The sequence below is a fragment of the Phascolarctos cinereus genome, unplaced genomic scaffold, assembly GCF_003287225.1.
Source record: "Phascolarctos cinereus isolate Bilbo 61053 unplaced genomic scaffold, phaCin_HiC Scaffold_726;HRSCAF=1367, whole genome shotgun sequence".
Classification (NCBI taxonomy): Eukaryota; Metazoa; Chordata; class Mammalia; order Diprotodontia; family Phascolarctidae; genus Phascolarctos; species Phascolarctos cinereus.
The window spans coordinates 219,796,212-219,816,036 of NW_027556098.1; the positions used below are offsets into that span (position 1 = coordinate 219,796,212).

Genomic DNA, 19,825 nt, shown 5'->3' on the forward strand with positions numbered 1-19,825 from the left:
GCCTTTCCTAACCCTCCTCCTCCTCCTCTCTCCCGCTCCCCCGGGATTAGCTGCAGTTACTGTGGCGCCTGGCGCCCGGCTGCCTGTTCCTTGTTCTTCCCAGTGCCTGCCACTGGGAGTGGAGTTTGCAGGCTGAAGGCTCTTTGCTAACTGACCCAAACGCAGCTATTTCTGCAACTCTATAGTCTTGCCAGCTCCCATCTACCTTAGACCGCTCTTCCCTCGCCAAATCCTTCTCCCTCCGCCCCCGCTCCATTAATTCCCAGAAGCTCAAATCCCCTAGGAAATCCGAGACTGTAATAGTTTTATCCTGTCAGGCAGTCGGTCAACAAGCATTTGTTAACCTCCTACTATGTGCCACGCACTGTGCTAAGCGTGTATTAGGCACTTGCTATGTGCCTAGTATCGTGCTAAACTCTAGGGGTGCAAAGGAAAAAGACAATCTCTTTCCTCAAGGAGCTCATAATCTAATGGAAAAGACAGTATGCAAATCACTAAGTATAAATAAGCGATATATATAGGATAATTTGGGGATAACTGAAGGAAGGTTATGAAGAATGGGGTGTCTGTCACAAGAAAGTAACAACCTCCGCTCCCCTTTATTCTGGTTTTAGACCAAACCAAAAAAGTTGTATATGTTATAGCTTTTTTTTTTAATTTAAAGAATTACCTAGTTCTTTTCTTTACTTTTCTCCTTACTACCCAGGAGCAGCCTAATTTTCCTCAAAATATCATCCAAGCTACCTAGTGAATTTGAGGAAAGAGTTAAAACGATTTATGTTTAAGGAAAAGCTCTACTCTTCCTTTCTGCCACATCCAAAAGTCAGCTCTTCCATAGAGTGATGAAACTTGAAGCAAAACATTTAAAAAGCTCTTTTCTCTCTCTCCCAGCCTGTTGACTACATTGTCCTTTCTTTGCCTTGTTCTCGAAACCCTTCCCCCAATGATCCCAAAGTATCACTTTCTACCAGAGCGCTTCTGTGCTTGAAATTCCTACTTTGTCATTTGGACTAAAAAGTCACTCTCTCCGTCCAGCCACACTCGCATTCCTTAGCACGGCACGTTAGCGATCCGTAATTCTCTCAGCGTGGATTCATTTATCAAATTATCTGGAAATGGGATCCAGGTAAATTCAATGAGGATGAGGTGGAGTTTATAGAATAGTGGTGGGGGGAGGGCAGACTGGAGTTGGGATGGTGAAGTAAGTTGGCAGTCCGGAGGGCACATGAAGATCTTTCAGAGTAGGGGTTGAATGCTGCCCAAAACAGACTGTCCTTCACTGTTATGATGACCAAAAATTAAGCTGGCTAAAGGCTGCATGAGTGAAACCTGGACAAGAACTGGCTCAGATCAGGGACACAAAGTCTTGATAATGCACCTGTTGGCTCAATGGAAGGTGTTAAGGCTTCTATTCCTTTCCTTCCTTAATCCTTGCTTGAAGGCAGCATGATACAGGGCAAAGGAGTCAGGATACTAGTCAGAGCATCTTGGTTCAAATACCAGCCCTGACACTTGGCAAATCACTTAACCACTCTAAGCCTGTTTCTTCATCTGTAAAAGGAAGGCATTGTATTAAGTGACCTCTAAGGTCCCTTCCAGCTCCAAATGGTGACATTTAAAAAGTTCGAGAGACATAGTTTCTGGTAATTAATCTTTTTATTAACAATGCTAGCATTTTATTAATAAAAGAGGTGATGGCAGTCTCAAATGCCAAAGACCCTCATGGTGGAGGGCTCACAACTAATATGCCCTTGGAAAAGTGGGTGTTCCTGAGGGTAGCAGTCAACTCTAATTGGTTAACAATTAATGAGAAAATGAATATTACAATGAGAGGTGGGCTATATTACAATGAAGGTCTTGAGGTATGTGATAATGAGCTCTCAAATCTTGATCAAGGAGACTTGTCAATGTCTGTATTGCCTGTCTGACAAAAGGGAGGATACACATTTTCCAGACCTGAGTAAGCAATGAGCAGGAATCCACCCATTGCCTAAACTTAGAATTTTTCCTACTGTCTTTGATTATATCTGAGCCATCTTTTGTAAGTCTTTGAGAAAGATTTCCCACACTGGTTGATTTTTGGATGAGGAAGTAGAAAAGGGGAAAAACCTTGGTCCTAATTCAATAATAAATTGTTCAATACAATACAGAAATTATCATTTCTCTCAAAATCTAGGATCCTATGATTGATGACTGCTTATCTGGGATCTTGGATGCACTGAAGAAATGAAGAGGAGAGAAATACTAATAAAGAATAATAGCTTCAGCCAAGAGATAAAGGTCAACAGAATCTAGAATGAATCCAAGGATTAGGGGTACTCGCCTGAAACTGACCTGCCCAGCAGGGATTATGATGATTTATGTTAATGACTTCATAACAAGAGTAAACAACTAAGGAGGACATCTGGATTACTGATGTTTGAATGACATTTGGGAAGGTACTTAGGAAGAAAGAGGGCTATTAGTAAGAAAATGGATATAGTTTAATTAATATAAGGCTCCCTGACCCTTCTGTATTTAAGAGGAAAGTTTTTTTCCAATCTCCTTTGCTGGAACAGCATTTGTATCGACTCCGAAGCATGGCCCCAAGCCTCTGCATTAGGACCTAGTACCTCTGCTGTGAGAGCTTGCCAAACACTTTCACCTGTGATATCCACCTGATGCTCAACTCTCACCTGTGGCTCCAAGAAGCTGTTGCATACACAGTGTCCGCATCCTGGTAAACCATCTCAGTAGACCAGGTTGAGGGTAACTGATGGACCCAGTTAGTGGGGTGTCTACCTAAGCATGAAAAGATTTCCCTGGGTGAAATGGGTAGATGAGAACAATTTGTTCCAACCTCCATGGAGGTGGCTAAAGCAGGCACTATGGAGCATTTAGAGCTTGGTCAGACATCAAAGAAGCCAAGATCATCCAATGCATCCCGCACTATCAAATGCATCCTGCACCATTGACAGTTGTCCTGACTTTTGTCTTGTTACTGGACTTCAATGACTCGGGAAGAGTGAGGCTGACAACTTTGTGCAACTCTGCCTTACTTAAATCCAATTCACTCATGAGTCAAAACAGCAAACTGTGATGTTATCAGTCCTCTTCAAGAACGAAGGACAAAGAACAGCAGCTGCCCTCTTGTGAATCATCATCTCTATGCAGATGACCTAGACATGTATCCATACCCATTCTCTCTTCTGAGCTTTGGTTCTATATCAACATCTGCTGACATTTTCCCATTGGATGTCTCATTTGCACCTGAAATTGATCATATTAAAAAGAGAATGTATCATCTTTCCCCTCTAACTCATCCATCATCCTAACTTCCTTATTTTTGTTGAGGGCACCACCACCTTTCCAGTCACCGAGGTTTGCAACAATGGAGTCACTGTGACTCTTCATTCTTTTGAATTCCCCACAGTCAGCTGCCAAGTGTGGTTGATTTTTACTTCCACATTTCTTGTGTGTGTCCCTGTCTTCCTATTCACACAGCCCAGAACAACTGGGTTCAAGCCTTCATCACCTCTCACATGCACTTGCAACCAGCTTCTAACTGGTATTCTGCCACATTTGTCACCCCTATCTAACACACTCACCACATGTTGACAAATTGATATTCCAACAGCACAAATCTGTGCCACTCTCCAGCTCAAAAAAGCTACAGAGGCTTCCTGTTACCTTTAAGATAAACGATTCCTTTGTTTGGCATTTAAAGCCTTTCATAATCTGGCCTCAGCCTACCTTCCTGGTTTATTACATATTATTGTGTTCCAGCAAAAGGGGCCTATTTGCTATTCCTAATATCCAATGATTCATATCTAATCTTTGTGCCTTTCTTCTCCATTACCTAGAATATACTCTATCCTCACCTCCATCTCTTGGATTACTTAGATTTTTTTTTTTTGTCTAGGCAGTGGGTGACTGCCCAGGATCACACAGCTAGTGTCAAGTGTATGAGGTAGAATTTGAACTCAGGTCCTCCTGACTCCAGGGTGGGTACTCTCTCCACTGCACCTAGGTTCTTTTAAATACTGACAAGGCCTTTCCTAATGCTCTCCTCACTCCCTGTCCCCCCGCAACTATCTTGCCCAACTACCTTATATAAATTTTATATTGACTTATATGTGTGCATGTTGCTGCGCCAGACCCACTGTAATCTTCTTGAAAGGGGCTGTTTTGATTTGGTTTTTGTATTTCTAGCACCAAGCAGATTTCCTGGCACAGAAAATAATTAATAAATATTCGTTAATTGTTGAACTGTATGTTCATAGCTGTTTATTTCTCCTGGAAGCCTGCTTTTGGGGCAGAGAGACTTGGGGGAGACTTTGACCTTGGCTCTTAAGCAGGAAGAGTTGACTATGTAGAAAGGACAAAGGCGACAACCTGGGAACAGGTAGCATGCTGAGAGATAAACTCTGGCAAGGCCTATCAGAAGATCTGGACTGAGTTCATTCTGTGATATAGTTGGAACTTGAGTGGTAGTACCAACACCCCGCAGTTCCTAGATGGTGAGATCTGGCCCATTGGACTTGATTCATCTGGATTTCTCTACTGCTGAGCAAAGCCACATTCCCCTCTCCCTGTTGACTGGGTGTGCCAGCTTTCATTTTGTATCTGTTGCTTTCAATTGGGATCACATTTACTTACTATAAAACCTTGTTGACTAGTAGAAATGCTAAGCCATATGTGTGTTATTTCAACTTTACAAATAAGGAGATAATATGGGACAGAATGTTCCTTATTCTAGGGAGATGAAAGGTTTGTTCAAAGGGTGCTGATCTCAAGGCTCCATAAAGTAATTAGAAAAATCCAGATTTCTCCAGAAGACTTATATAACTGATTCAAAGTGAAGTGAGCAGAACCAGGAGAAGATTGTACATAGTAACAGTAATATTGCAAGGATGATCAACTGTAACTTAGCCACTCTGATCAAGACAACGATCCAAGACAATTTCAAACAACCCATGATAAAAGACGCTATCCACCTCCAAAGAGAGAACTGAACTCTGAGTGCAGATTGAAGCATACTTTTTAAAAAACTTATTTTTCTTCTTTTTGTGTGTGTGTTTTCTTTTTGCAACATAGCTAATATGAAAATATGTTTGGCATGACTTCACATGTATAATCAATATCATATTACTTGCCTTCTCAAGGGATGGGGTATGTGGCAAATGAAAAACTCCAAGAGACAGAATTTCTGGGTAATTATTTTACTACCCAGTTTATTGATTTAATTAATAATTTAACTTATTAATAAGGCTAGTTCAAAATCAATAAATTGATGGTCAATGGTTTCTCTCAGTAACCAAAGACCCCCCAGTGAAGACCCTGAGAGCTTTAAATACCTTTCTAAAAGGGAATGCCCCTGACAAGTGACAATCAGCTTTAATTGGTGGACATTTAATGAAGCTAAAAACATGGCTTGATTGCGAGACTCAGCAGCCCCCAGAAATCTGGAGCTGGGTCACTCTAAACTCTAATGGAGTAGTACAAGGACAGGGGCTCCTTTCCCCAGAGTAACAACTTGCCCAGACTGGATTTTCTTTATACTCTAAAACAGAAGTTATGTCCCCTGGTTGGGGAGGGTCCTGCCCAAGATTGAAGAGCATGTTCCTTGAGGCGAGGAGTAATCTCATCAACCAGCCATGTCCATCAGAGATGGACTGACCTTTTACAGGAGCTGGGCCTTGAAACAAAATAGAAGAAGAAAAACCTAGATCTCAGTTTAATAATTAGTTATATAATAGTATAATAATAATTTCTTTCAGGGATGAGGTGGGAGGAAAGGAAAGAATTTGGAACACAAAATTTAAAAAAATGTTAAAATTTTTAAACATATAATTGGGAAATATTTAATGAAATGAATAAAAATATTTTTAAAAAAGAAAGAAAAATTTAGGTTTCTTCTATGTTACTCCCAACACTAGAAGATCTTGATGGAAGGAAAGTCAGGGAAGAATATTCACAATCTTATTTAGGGTTAGATTTGCACAAAATCGTTCCTTGAATGAACCAGCCTAGCTAAGCATGGAAAGATTATTGGCAGTAGACTGGCTACTTGGTGATTAAGTATTTGACTAGCAGCCCATGAAACAAATAAAATACAAAATGGCCTTCAGCACTATGCAGCCTTCTTACTCTTCTGCAATAACTTGGGCAGAATGACAGAAAAAGTCAGGAAGTATGAGTTCAAATTCTCCCTCAGACACTTAATAGATGTAAGACCTTGGGTAAGTCTCTTAACTTGTGCCTCTCTCAGCTCCTTCATCTATAAAATAGAGATTACAATACCACCTACCTCACAGGATTGTTCAGTCAGTCAATAAACATTTATTAAGCATCTACTATATGCCAAGTACTGTGTTAAACACTGGAGATGCAAAGAAAGGCAAAAGACAGATTCTGCCCTCAAAGGAGCTCAGGATCTAATGAGAGAAGTAACACGCAAATAGCTACATACAAATAAGATATACACTGGTTAAACTGAAGATAACCAACTATGGGAAGGCTGCTATGAAGATGGGATAAAAGAACATATATAAAGTACTTTGCAAGTTCTAAAGTGATATACAAATGCTAGCTATTATTATTATTATTACTACCACGACTACTATCATCATCAGTATTATTACTTCGTCCAGGAGTGAAGATTGAAACCCAGCTCTTTCTTTTAAAAAAATTAATTTATTTTTAGTCTTCAACATTCATTTTTATAAGATTTTGAGTTCTAAATTTTTCTTCCCTTCCTCCTCTCCTCCCTTCCCAAGATGGCATGCAGTCTGATATAGGCTATACATGTACAATCATCACAATCATCTTAAAACATATTTCTACATTAGTCACATTGTGAAAGAATAATCAGAACAAAAGGGAAAAACCAAGAGAAAGAAAGAACAAAAAGAAAGAAAAAGAGAGAAAATGGTATGCTTTGATCTTCATTCATACTCCATAGTTCTTTCTCTGGATGTGGATAGCATCTTCCATCATGAGTCTTTTGGAATTGTCTTAGATCCTTGCATTGTTGAGAAGGGCTAAGTCTATCAAAGTCAGTCATCACATGAACTTGCTGTTACTGTGTACAATGTTCTCCTGGTTCTGTTCATGTAAGTTTTCCCAGGTTTTTAAACAGCATATTATAGGATTATGGTTCTTAATCCACTCTGCTACCCAGTTCTATTTTTATCATCTTAAAATATTGCTGTTCACTTTGTACACAGTACATTTCATTTTGCATCAGCCCATGCAAATCTTTCCAGATTTTTCTGAAATCTGCCTGCTCATCATTTCTTATAGCACAATAGTATTCCATTACATTCATATACCATAGCTTATTCAGCCATTCCCCAACTGATGGGCATTTCCTCAATTTCCAGTTCTTGTTCATCACAAAAAGTCAACTCCTACTTATCCTTCGAGATTCTTGCCTACACCCTTCCTGAAATCTTCTCTAAAGGATCAACCAATACCCTAGAAGCCTATTCTCTGTCTTGTCACATCTTGGAGATCTCAGGTCTATTGAAGTACCCATGGGGGGAAAAATGGAAATTCCATATATCAAAGAAATAGGGAGAGGATAAAGTGGAAGTGTTCCTTAAAGGAATTAGATCTGGGTTCTTTTTATTAAACTGATATGTTTAAACATGTTGTATGGGAGGCTGGGGCAAAATATTTTCTTAGGAAATGCAGGTAATACTAAATTATTACTTTCATAGTTAGGCAATATAGTGAGAACTAGGAGGGAAATGAGGATATGAATAGTCAGATATCACTGAGATATTATTGAGTTTATCTTCCCCTTATATCTTCCATTTTGAAATATGTTTGCCTAAAGGAAATGCTCCTGGAAAGGGAGACAGGGTTTAAAGGAGATCTCACCATGTTTTTGGGTTTTTATCCCAGCTCTGATTTTTGACAGCTATGTGACTATGGAGAAGTCCTTGAATCTCTCTAAGCCTTAACACTTTCACCTGTAAATTAGGATTAATACAAATTGCACTTACTTACTTTGAAGGGTTGTTGTTAATAAAGTGTTTTTTAGAACTTAAGTTCTACATAAATGCAAGTTGTTATTATTTCTACTGAGATACAATTTCTTTTCTAGGTGAGGCAATACAATGAGGTCTTAGTCACTGATTCTCACTAGAAAACCAAAAGATATAAATAATATGATTATATTCTTCATTAATGCAGAAGAGAGAAGCAGCATGATATGGAGCAGTGGTTCTCAAACTGTGGTCCTCAGATTCCTAGGGGTCCCTGAGACCCTTTCAGGGGCTCTGTGATGTCAAAAGTAGTTTTATAATAATGCTAAGATGTTATTTGCCTATTAAGATGTCTCCCTTTCCTAACTACTTATCTCTCTGAGGCTAGATTTTCTTCAACCAAAACAACATATTGCAACAGATTGAATTCAAAAGCAAATATGAGAATCCAGCCGTCTTCCATTAAGTTAGACATTAAAGAGATTTGCAAAAATATGTAAAACAATGTCATTTTCACTATTTTTTTTGGAAAAATATAGTCTTTTTCATAAGAAATATTTATGTTAAAATGAAATGGTATTATTTTAAATGAATTAATAACTTTTTTCAAATTATCCATTTTATTTTTTTTATATGGCAAATATTAGTAGGGACAGGTAGGTGGCACAATGGATAGAGCACCAGGCCTGGAGTCAAGAAGACTCATCATCCTGAGTTCAAATCTGGCCTCAGACACTTACTAGCTATATGACCCTGGGCAAATCACTTAATCTTGTTTGCTTCAGTTTCCTCATCTGTAAAATGAGCTGGAGAAGGAAATGGCAAACCACTCCAGTATCTTTGCCAAGAAAATCCCAAACGAAGTCATGAAGAGTTGGACACAACTGAACAATAACAACAAAATATTGATAAATATAACTCACATAAATAAAAAATCTTTGGAAGTTTTAATAATTTTTAAGACTTTAAAGTAATCTTGAGACCCAGAAGTTTGAGAACTGCTCACACACTGGATAGTAGATAGTAGGGCCAGCCTTGAAGTGAGGGAGACTTGGGTTCTAGTTCTTCTTCTGACATATACAAGTTATGTGACCATGGGCAAATCATTTAATGTCTCAGTGCCTTCAGCCAGCTCCTTAAAAGTTATTTTATTTTCAGTAGACAAGCATTTATTTTCTTTCCTTCTCACCTCTCTGACTGACCCAATCAAAAAAAAGAGAGAAAAGTCAAAGTTAGGCAAATCCTTAAGATTATAAATTAGACATGAGTTGCTAGTCTGCATCACTGGAACTCCTGATGGAATATATCACAGATGTGCACAAAAATAATAGCAATAATAATAAAGAACAGTCAAAGAGAGTAACAGGGGCGGGGCAGTGTGGTTTAGTGTGGAAAAAACACTGACCTTGGAGTCAGCAGACCTGGGTACAAAGCCTAGGTCTTACATTTACTAGCTGAGAGACCAAAGGCTTGACCTCTCTAAACCTCATTTTTCCTCATCTATAAATGGGGATAATAATGTTTGCATTAAATATCTCATAAGGTTGTGAGGTTAGGTTCTCTTTCCCTTTCTTTTGGCCCTTCTTGTCTCTGGTATTTACTGGAAGACACCAAGAAGGAAAGGACATCTTGTCTATCAGAAACTTGAATTTGAGGTCAAAGAATGTTGCAATCAAGGTCAGAGACAAGAGGGCAGAGTGGTAGCAGGATCTGATTTAGCCTGCCTTTGAGTCCATTCCCCTGGTCACCAAAAAGCAAAGACATTATAACAGGAAGCATCCGGAAGTCGCTTCTAGTGATAGAACAGCAAATAGAAAAGCATAATCTTCAGACTGTTCTGAATGAAGCTGCAGAAATACCAGTTGTTGAGCCCAGAATGCTGTGCACAACATGGGATCATGAGATTACAGATTTAGAGCTAGATGAGATCTCAGAAGCCCTCAGAAGAGGTTGTGACTTTCCTAAGTTGATGTAATTAATAAATAGCAGAGTAAGGTTTTGGATCCAGGCTTTCTGACTCCACTGTGGCACCCTGTCTCACTTGGAAAAGTTTGCTAATTCCTAAATTAGAAAGGTTTTTACAGATCCTCACATTGAAGACATCTGCTGTTCTGGTGTGGGTGATGGAATCTACACGATTTGAGCAACGTCCTTAAACTCCAAGGATCAGAGTGTGCCACACATGCTGATCAAGTACCACCTGGGTCTAAAATAACTAGCATTTATATGATGCTTAAAGGTTTGCCAAGTGATTTACAAATATCTTATTTTATCCTGAACAACCCTGGTAGGTAGATGCTATTATTATCCCATTTTAAGGATGAGGCAACTGAGGTAGACAAAGGTTAATTGATGCTCAGAGTCACCCACCTGGGAAGAAACTGAAACCTCCTTTGGACTCAGGTCTTCCTGACTCCAGGTCTATCATTCTATCTAGGAGACTACCTAGCTGCCTGTAGGACTAGAAGGAGCTGTGGGTACACAATCATGCAGTAGATGTTCTATTATGTGGTTTTATTCCTTTTAATCGTCCTATGCAAAAAGGAAAAAAAAGGCACCAAGTCTGTCTGTTTGAATGGGTGGCTGACTCCATTATGCTAAGATCTTGTGACTAGGGCTCAGTAAAGTCATAGGTTGGGAAAGAGCAGGGTTTTCCAGTAGTTTGGAGCTCATAGCTATTTCATTGACACTAGGTTACTGAGATGAGCATGACCACACAGAGGACCCAGTTTTTCAGTGAGCAAGATCAAGCCAGGGTTAGCAGTCCCACCTAAGGATTAAGTGAGGAAAGTACTCTAAAGACTTTTAGTACCTTATGGAAATGTGAATTATGACCTAATTTCTCTTTTTAATTAAAATTGCAATTAAGCAGGTATGCTCAGGCATCAGCAGATTTTCAATAAGTTCAAACTTACCTTTATTAGTTCAATATAAATTGCAGGTGTACAAGATTTTAACAAAATACTAACATTCTATGGTTTAATGCAATGAGAATTGAATAAAATATTTTTTATCTTAATTTCCTCATGTGAATATATCTGGAACTGGTAAAACATGAATCAGTTGCATAAAAATTCTCCATTAGATAGAAGTAAAACAGGAATTCATTTAAAGTAACTTTATTATAGCCATTAGAAACTTTGTATCTAGTCAGTAGGTACAAAGCAAAGCCTTTAAAGGAAAAAATATATCTATATTTGAACCATAAAAGGCATTTGTCTTGTACTTTTATAAAAGAAGACAAAATATTCACTCAACAAATGTCATAAGTCCCTCAATGACATTTATCATTAATTGGATTAAAATGTAAAAAATCATTATGAAGCAATGTGAAATAAATACAAAATATTATTTAAAATCATAAAATCAAGTGACTTAGCAAAAAGTTGAATGCCTACAATATTTCGTCTTTTGAATAAAAACTTTTTTTCCTATTACAAAATTGGAGAATCTACTTTAATACTTTAGGTGTCTGAAAAATAAAAAGAAACTTTTAGGTTCTGATATAAATACACACACACACACACACACACACACAAAACCTAGGGGCTCTTCCTATTCTCTTCATACCATTACTCCTACCACCCCTCTCCCAAACCAACCCAACCTAATTACTCTTCCCTGATTTTTATCATACTGAATACAGGACAGATTAGTCCAGAGCACTAGACATTTTCTCTGATAGTTTGGTGTCATTGCTCAAGGCTGGCAGCATATTAAATATAAGTGAAAAAATTCTTTTCATTCCATGCAAATACTTATGGCCATACCAACATATAACCCTTTTCTTTCTCTGTGCAGTGATAGGAGAGAGAAAGAAGGTTTTCAATAGAGTTTCCAGAGTGTGGTAAATGGAAAGAAGTAACCTTAATTTGCTATCATTTCTGAAGAAACATTCAGTTGTGATTTCAATGGGAATTCATTTATTTTGTATTATTTTCTCATTTGAGTAGGTGGTCATTATTACAGGTTACATAAACATATGACTATTTATATTATCACACTGTACCTCCGTGGAAAAATACGCAGGTCTTTACACATTCATCTTCGCTATTAAAGCGATTAGCGTTTCCATTACAGCCGCCATACCAAAACTGAGCACAAGCATTCGCTTTCTTATCATAGTACCATTTTATAACATATACACGGCATGATCCTTGATCTAAGTTTAATTGACATTGTGGATTCCATGTATTTTCTAAAACAAAAACAAAACAAAAAACAAACAAAAAAAGGAAATGGAGAATGCATATTTAATAGTTGCATAGCATTAAAGACATTTCTATTATGTGCTTAATGCTTATCAACAGAATGAAACAATCAAATATATAAGGAATAAAATCCCACAGAAATCTTTAGCATTTTACATAGTAGAAGCAAATAAAAATGCATTTGCTCTATGTTCACTTCTTGAATTTCTCCCATGTTTGATTTTGTTTTCAACAGGTGCTGATCCACGTTGGTGGATCTCAGGATTCCCTGCACCAATAAAATTACAGCTCTGAACAAAATTAAAAATTCTCATGATATTAATGTACCATTCTCCAATTGTTGGATGTTTAATTTTTTCCCCAGTTGTTTGCTATTATAAATATGGCAAACAAGTCCTTTTTTTGTACAAGCAAATTCTTTTTCATTTTTTACAGTAAAATCTTGAAAAGGAGTTATTAGTCAAAAGTCATGTTCAATTTATGCTTACACATTGCTATATTATTTTTAAAATGTTGGCACAAGTTTGCAGTTCCACCAAAAATGCATTAAGAATGACTATTTCCTTGAAGCATTAACATTGAATTTTATATATATTTTTTTCTATTTTTGCTATTCTAGTGGGTGGAAGGTGGAATATGAAGACTGTCTTGATTTGCATTAAGTAATTTAAGGATCTTTTCCCAACGCTGCCCATAAGCTCTAAAAAAACCCCCCAAACCCAAAAAATCCTTTCCCCGCAATTAACAAGCGTTTATTTTTTTCTTTTCTCTTCCTCACCCTCCAAATTGAAAAGAAAACAAAAACACATCTCGTAACAAATATTCACAGTGAAGGAAAACAGATTTCTTCATTGGCCATGTCTAAAAATGCACGTCTCATTTTGTGTCTTCAAGAGGTGGGTATCATCCTTTTTTATCAACCCTCTGGAATCATGGTTGATCATTACATTGATTTTTTTTAGTGCAATATCTTCACTTTATTTTATTTTTAGTTTTATTTTTAAATTAAAAATTTTCAACTAACAAAAATTCACCTCTCCCTCTCACTTTTTTCCCCCTCTCCCAGTTGAAAGAAAGAAAAACAAAACCCTTGTAATAAACATGCATAGTCAAGGAAAACAAATTTTCTCATTGGAGATCTATATGGATGTATATATAAACACTATATTATATATATATATATGTACATATATACGCACACACATATATGCATACATTCATATACGCATATCTATATCTATATCTATATATCTCTACATATCTGTTTCAATCCGCTCCCCAAATCCATCATCTTTCTATTAGAGGCATGCATTCCTGACAAGATGTTTTCCTCAATTCCTCATTCCCTATTGCCTCATATCCAATCTGTAGCTAAGTCCTGTCCCTTCTACCTTCCCAACATTTCTAATATAGACTTCTTTCTCTCTTCTAATGTTGCCATCACCCTAGCACATTCATTACCTCACACCTGTATTACTGCAATAGCCTGTTGGTTGCTCTCCTTGTGGCAAGACTCCCCACTCCCATCCATTTTCCACTTAGTTGCCAAAGCCATCTTCCTAAAGCACACGTCTGACTATGCTACCTACCCTACTCAAGAAAATACACTATCTCTTCCTCACCTACAGGATGGAATATAAAACTCTCTGGCTTTTAAGCCCTTCACAACTTGACTTCTGCCTACCTTTCCAGATTCCTCACATCTTAATCCCCTCAATTTACTTTGAGATCTAGAGATACTAGCTTCTTTGTTCCTCACAGAAGATAATCCATTTCCTGACTCTGGGCATTTACAGCTACTATGTCCACTGATGGCCAAGAACAGGTGAAGAGTTTCTTTGGCTAAGAAATTTATCACCATGCAGACAACTTGTTGACTGGTCTCTCTGACCTTAGCTAGTCTGGTTATTAGAAGGTAGACAGTTTTTCAAAAAATCCTCTTCATTAAACTCAAAGTTTCTGCCTGGGGAAAATGGACCACACCCTGCTAGCACCAGTTCAAATTCCTTAGGTCTTTTTTGCATGGGTCCCAAACCAGTCCTCCAACTAGAATCATAGCTCAAAAAAATTTTAATAGCAATGGCTTATAACAAGCACACTTTGAGTTACCTAATAACAGGTATGAATTCAAACTGAAACTTTATATATATTTCTTAGTATTATTAATGGAAGATAAAATACATGTCTATATTGTGAAACTTGCTAACACCAACTTAGAAAAAAAGGAAATCTCTTGCCATGCCATAAAAAAATCCCCTTCACTCATTAATACATTAATATTCCCTTTGAGGAAGACAAATGTAAAGTTGTCCATAAGGTACATGCATGTATATATATCTCATACAATAAAATAATAATAGTCCCCTCAAAACCCAGACCAATATCTATGTAATGGGGGAAATGGAACAAAAGCCAAGTATGAGAATGGCAGCCAGGGTAATACCCAGGAGTGTCTTTGTATGCCCTAAGGTCATCATAGCAGGAACCCTGACATGCTGGTAAATTAGGTTCTGGCAATACCTGGGATTGGTTTAGCACCACAGTGAGTATGATCAGTCTTATGAATCTAAGAGACAGATAGGACAGCATAGGATTGTAGGCTGTCCCTACTTGAAACCATTATGAACAATTAGCTCGACACAGAGGAGAGCAGAGTGAATAGAGTTCTTTGATACTGGTACCAAAAGTAGGTTAGACACATCCGAATAAGTGAGGAATACCAATCTCTCACCTGCTGGAAATGCAGGGAAATGATGGAGATCAAAACATGATTACAGGCTGGAAAAATTCAGCACCTATGGAATATCTAGCGTGATTGACCTGGTGACTACAATTATACATTTGCTGTCTTTTTCCTTGGATTCTGGAAATGTCAAGCAGATAATTGGTAATATAGAACTAGAGTCTGTGAAAGAGACTGGGACTAAATATATAGATGTAAAAGTCATCAACATAAAGGTGATAATTGGATCCATGAGAAGTAATGAGTATATAAGGAGAAAGTGTAGAGAAAAAAGAGAATATCTCAGGAAAGGGCCATAGGGGAGGCAGGAAGAAAATGAAGAGCTAGCAAAGATTATAAAGAATGGTCAGAGGAATACAGGAGAAAAAAGAGAGAGAGAATAGTGTCACAGAATCCAAGGAAAAAGAGAGTATCGAGGAGGAAAGAATGGTACACAGTATCAAACATTTTAGAGAGCTAAAGAATTAGGATTGAGAAAAGGCTAGTGAATTTCGTAGTTAAAAGGTCATTGGTAACCATGTATGTAATTAGATTATATTAAATATTAATTTAATATAAATATTAAATATCATGGAAAGCGTCTCAAATTCAACGTGTCCAAAACAAAGCTCATTTTCTCTCCCTTTTCCCAACTCACCCCTTCTCAAACTTTCTTATTTCTTTTGAGAGTCTCATCTTCCTTCTAGTGATCCAGGTTTGGAAACTGGTTCCTTGATTCTTCCTTCTTCCTCTCCTCCAATATCCAAAAATTTTCCTTGTCTTGTTGAGTCTCTCTACAGCCTCTCTCATATCCTCCCCTAACTCTCCACTCATACTACTACTACCCTAGTAGAGTGCCTCATCATGTCTATTCAGGACAATTGTTAATATCCTCCTAGTTAGACTCTTTGCTACCAGTCTCTCTTCTTTCCAATCCATCCTTCATATAGCTGCCAAATTTATATTCCTAAAATGTAGATCTGACTACATCCCTTTGACACTTAAAAAGCTTCAGAGGCTCCCTATGGCCCAAATAACAAAGTGTAGACTCTTCTGCCTAGTATTTAAAGTCCTCCACAATTTCTCCTACTACCTTTTTCAGTTATATTTCCTGCCATCCCCTTCATGTACTCATCATTCCAATCAAACTGACCTGCAAACTGTTCCCCATATATGATATATTTCCTGCCTCAAGGACTTTACCCAAATGATTAATTCCCTTTCGTCTTCCCTCCCCATGACTGTGTATTCTGCCACCTCATTTTCACCTTTTAGAATACTTAGCTTCCCTCGATGCCTCACTCAATAGCATGTAAGTACCAAGAGCTGACAAGAATGTTTAATTTTGCTTTTGTGTCCCCAGCACCCATCACAGTCCCTTGTACCTGTAGGTGCTTAATCAATGCTTATTGAATTGAATGAATTCACGATCAACTGTCTAATACCTTGAAGATTCATTGATGATATAGGTAGCTGTTTTACTTTCTTATATTTTTCTTCATAGTCTTCATACAGTAACACCAGTGATTCTTTGTTCTGTAAGAAAACAAATGCACTTTTTCCCCCCATGTATTTACTTAAGTCCATAAAGGATTAAGGTTAGATTAGTTCTTGGTTGGGGCTCTGGGAACATCCTCCACTCTCTCCTACTGTCTGATATCTTTTGAGCCTTTCACCGTGGAACCATTTACAGTATGATCATGTTCCTTTAATCAATTAACACATATGTATAAAATCTTCATTCTGTTCAAGACACTGAGCTTGAGAAAGACTATATGTACATGGAAATAACTATCCAAATGAAGCTTAAACATCCTGGCAATTATTCTGATGTTCAGAAATATCCAGATATTTTGTGTCTCATAAACAAAACATGAGTTTACTTTTTCACTTTCCATGCAAATATCTGGCATCCATAAATGACATAGCTAAATTCCAGAAGCCCTAAGTACTCATCCATAATTGGCTGAATCAGAGTGAGTAACAGGATACGTAAATCTGTGCATGTGATCTAATTAGAGTTTGTCTCTAGTTCCTGATAAAGGAAGCTAAATATCAGTGCTGTGAAATTAGAATTTAAGTCTCAAGTGTAGTTGGGTGGATTATTATGAAGAGTAACAGTAGAAAGAGTACTGGATTTGGAGTCAGGGAACCTAGGGGACCTAAATTTCTGCTTCTTAGTACCTGTGTGACCTTGGGCAAGTAACTGCACAGTCTTGAGATTTAGATACTTCAACTGTGTAGTAAGAGTATTGGACAAGATGACCTCTATGGTCCCTTCCTGTTCTAAATCTAAGATCCTATGAAACCATGGGCAGGGGGCAGGGGAAGGGGTAGAAGTGTACTTCAAATATATTTTAAACAAGCAAAACTTGAAAAAATTATATAGTTGGAAGGGTCCTTAAAAGACTATAGATTTCTTTATATTGTTGTTATTCAGGCAGACTTTGTGATACCATTTTTTTTGGGGGAAGGTACTGGAGTGGTTTCCCATTTCCTTCTCCAGCTCAGTTTACAGATGAGGAAATGGAAGCAAACAGGGTTAAATGACTTGCTCAGTGTTACACAGCTAGTATCTTAGGTTAGATTTGAATTCAGGTCTTTCTGACTACAGGCATGGCACTCTATCAACTGTCCTTTTAAATTCTTAGCTAGTTTTAAAGACAGCCAGGGTGTGATGAGAAGGTAACATGACTACATTTTAGACAAACATACTCATAGATTTAAACACACTTAGAGATACATCTGAGTGTCATTCCCTTAAAAGCTCAGACTCTAGTTTTCTGGGGCCAGGCTTCAATTTACTTGAGGGATGCCGCTTTTATATATTTTTGCAACTTTCCTTCAGGATCTGGGGCATTCTCTTTTGAATATTCCCCATGGTAGTAAATCTTAGGACCATAGCATTACAGATTTAGAGCTACAAGGGAACTTAGAAATCATGTCTAACCCATTCATTTTCTAGATGTGGAAACTGAGCCTCAGAAAGATGAAGTGATTTGCTTAAATTCCAAATCCAGTACTCTTTCCAATGCATTGGGCTTGATTCTTAGGAGGTAGTTTTGATTTTTTTAAAAAATTGCCAAAAGTAATTTGAAACTGAATGTGATTAATAAAGTGCTTGATCAAGTTGTGCAATATTAATTTTACTTCCAAACTGAATGTAGCAATACGTAACAATAATTCTGATTTTCTTGCAGGGCCCCAAAGTCCAACTTAAAAATGGGCAATTAAAGAACTATTAGAACAAGTATATAGTCTTCTAAGGTAACCACTTTGAAGAACAATACTAGAGCTGTATAACTTTTTAGTTTGTAGGCAAAACTTAAAAGTGTTGTTTTTTTTATACTCTAACAATCATAATGACTGGGACTCAAGGTTATTAACTAAAGAGTTATACGGCACATTTAATTAATCAGAGAGTATATATGCCTACTTACTCGTATTTCACTAGAGAGTGTTTTAAGAAACTCATACTATACCGTTGTGGTTGGTTGAGAATGCTTGTCAGAGCCAAAATAGTTTTCTCGTGTATCTGCTTTCTGCTTATCTGATGAAGTTGTTTGTCCATTCAGTCTGCTGCTGTTGTGGAGTAAGTTATTTGCGGAATTGAACAATGCAGATTGGAAAGACTTTCCAATTATCCTATCATTTCTGGTTTGTCCAGAAATTAATGCATTATGTTCATTAGCACAAAACTGGTTTGCCAACTTGGACTCCAAATCTTTTTTTAAAAGAAAAGAAAAGACAAAAAAAAAAACAACAAAACAAATAACAAGATGAAATGATGTTCTGAAGTAAGGAGTCTTAATCTTTTAATGCATGCCACGGACTCCTTGGAACATGGCTTTCAAATGCACAGAATAAAATACAGAGGCTTAAAAAAGAAAACCAATTACACTGAAATATAGTTATCAACTACGAACAAAGACTCGGGGGTTTACAGAGGTTGTTAACCCTTATGAAAAGAATTCCTATTCATGTGGGGTTAGGAAGGGGAGAGAGGTTGTAGTTAGAAGTGAAAGGAATAAAGGGAGGATATATTTCTTTCTCTTTCCCAAAAATTTTAAGTTTCCATTTTTTTTCATCTTCATCTTGGTTCTCCCTGCTATCTACTTCTTTGTCCTGTATTGCCTAGTGATGACTTTCAAGCCATGATCCCAGAGTTTTGCTCTCCTTCTACCCTCCTAGCACTGGTTTATATAAGTACCACATAAGGAACATCCCTAAGACCAGCAGTCCTTAATTTTTTTTTGTCATGCATTCCCTTGGCTTCACTTTGGTGAAACCTAGAGACCCTTTCTCAGAATAATGTTTTTACACTTACAAAATAAAATAAAAGGAAATCAATTGTATTCAAATACAATTATCAAAACGTATATTTTAAAAAGTTTCCCAAATCTCAGGCTAAGAATCCTTGCCTAAAATAGACAATGGTAGTTTTAAAAAATTTTTTAATTATGTTGTACCTACCACTTCCATTAGCAAGGTTGCCATAATTTGGAATAATTATCAATAACATTTATTGAGCACTCATTGTAGTAGGGCAGTCCTTACTCATAGGGAATGATGTTTAACATTGTGTTTAACAATTGGCTCCCCAAGAAAAGGACCCATGATGTACTTTTACATTTAGTGCATTATTGTCAGTTTCTCCATCCCATTCTTAAGTCTAGACAATCAATAGAACAATAAATCAAGTCCTGATTTATAGTGTTTACTGATTGCCAACGTGTAAATACTCACACTGAAAATTTAGTAAGAGCTAGTTTGAGCTGACTGTTAAGTACATACATGCACATAGGTAGTGGTATTGTGTTTTGAGGTACATTGAGAAGTCCTAAAGTACCTCTCTCTCCTCCACCACTGACCTGGAATAGTGACTGAAATTCCACCAATGCACTGCACCCTAATTCTTT

At 37.3% G+C, this 19,825-nt stretch overlaps 1 protein-coding gene across 3 annotated transcripts in view; it reads right to left on the reverse strand.

Annotated features, from left to right (window-relative positions):
- Positions 1-10,992: 10,992 nt before the first annotated feature.
- LOC110211635 (uncharacterized) overlaps positions 10,993-19,825 on the reverse strand; it is a 69,631-nt gene continuing 60,798 nt past the window's right edge. For all 3 annotated transcript variants that reach the window (XM_078146980.1, XM_020991085.2, XM_020991088.2), the window contains 3 exons: positions 18,389-18,630; positions 16,352-16,442; positions 10,993-12,171 (listed from right to left, as the gene is read on the reverse strand). In XM_078146980.1, the coding sequence (XP_078003106.1) occupies positions 11,972-12,171; positions 16,352-16,442; positions 18,389-18,630 (533 nt within the window). In that variant the 3' untranslated portion in view covers positions 10,993-11,971. The remainder of the gene's footprint in view (positions 12,172-16,351; positions 16,443-18,388; positions 18,631-19,825) is intronic.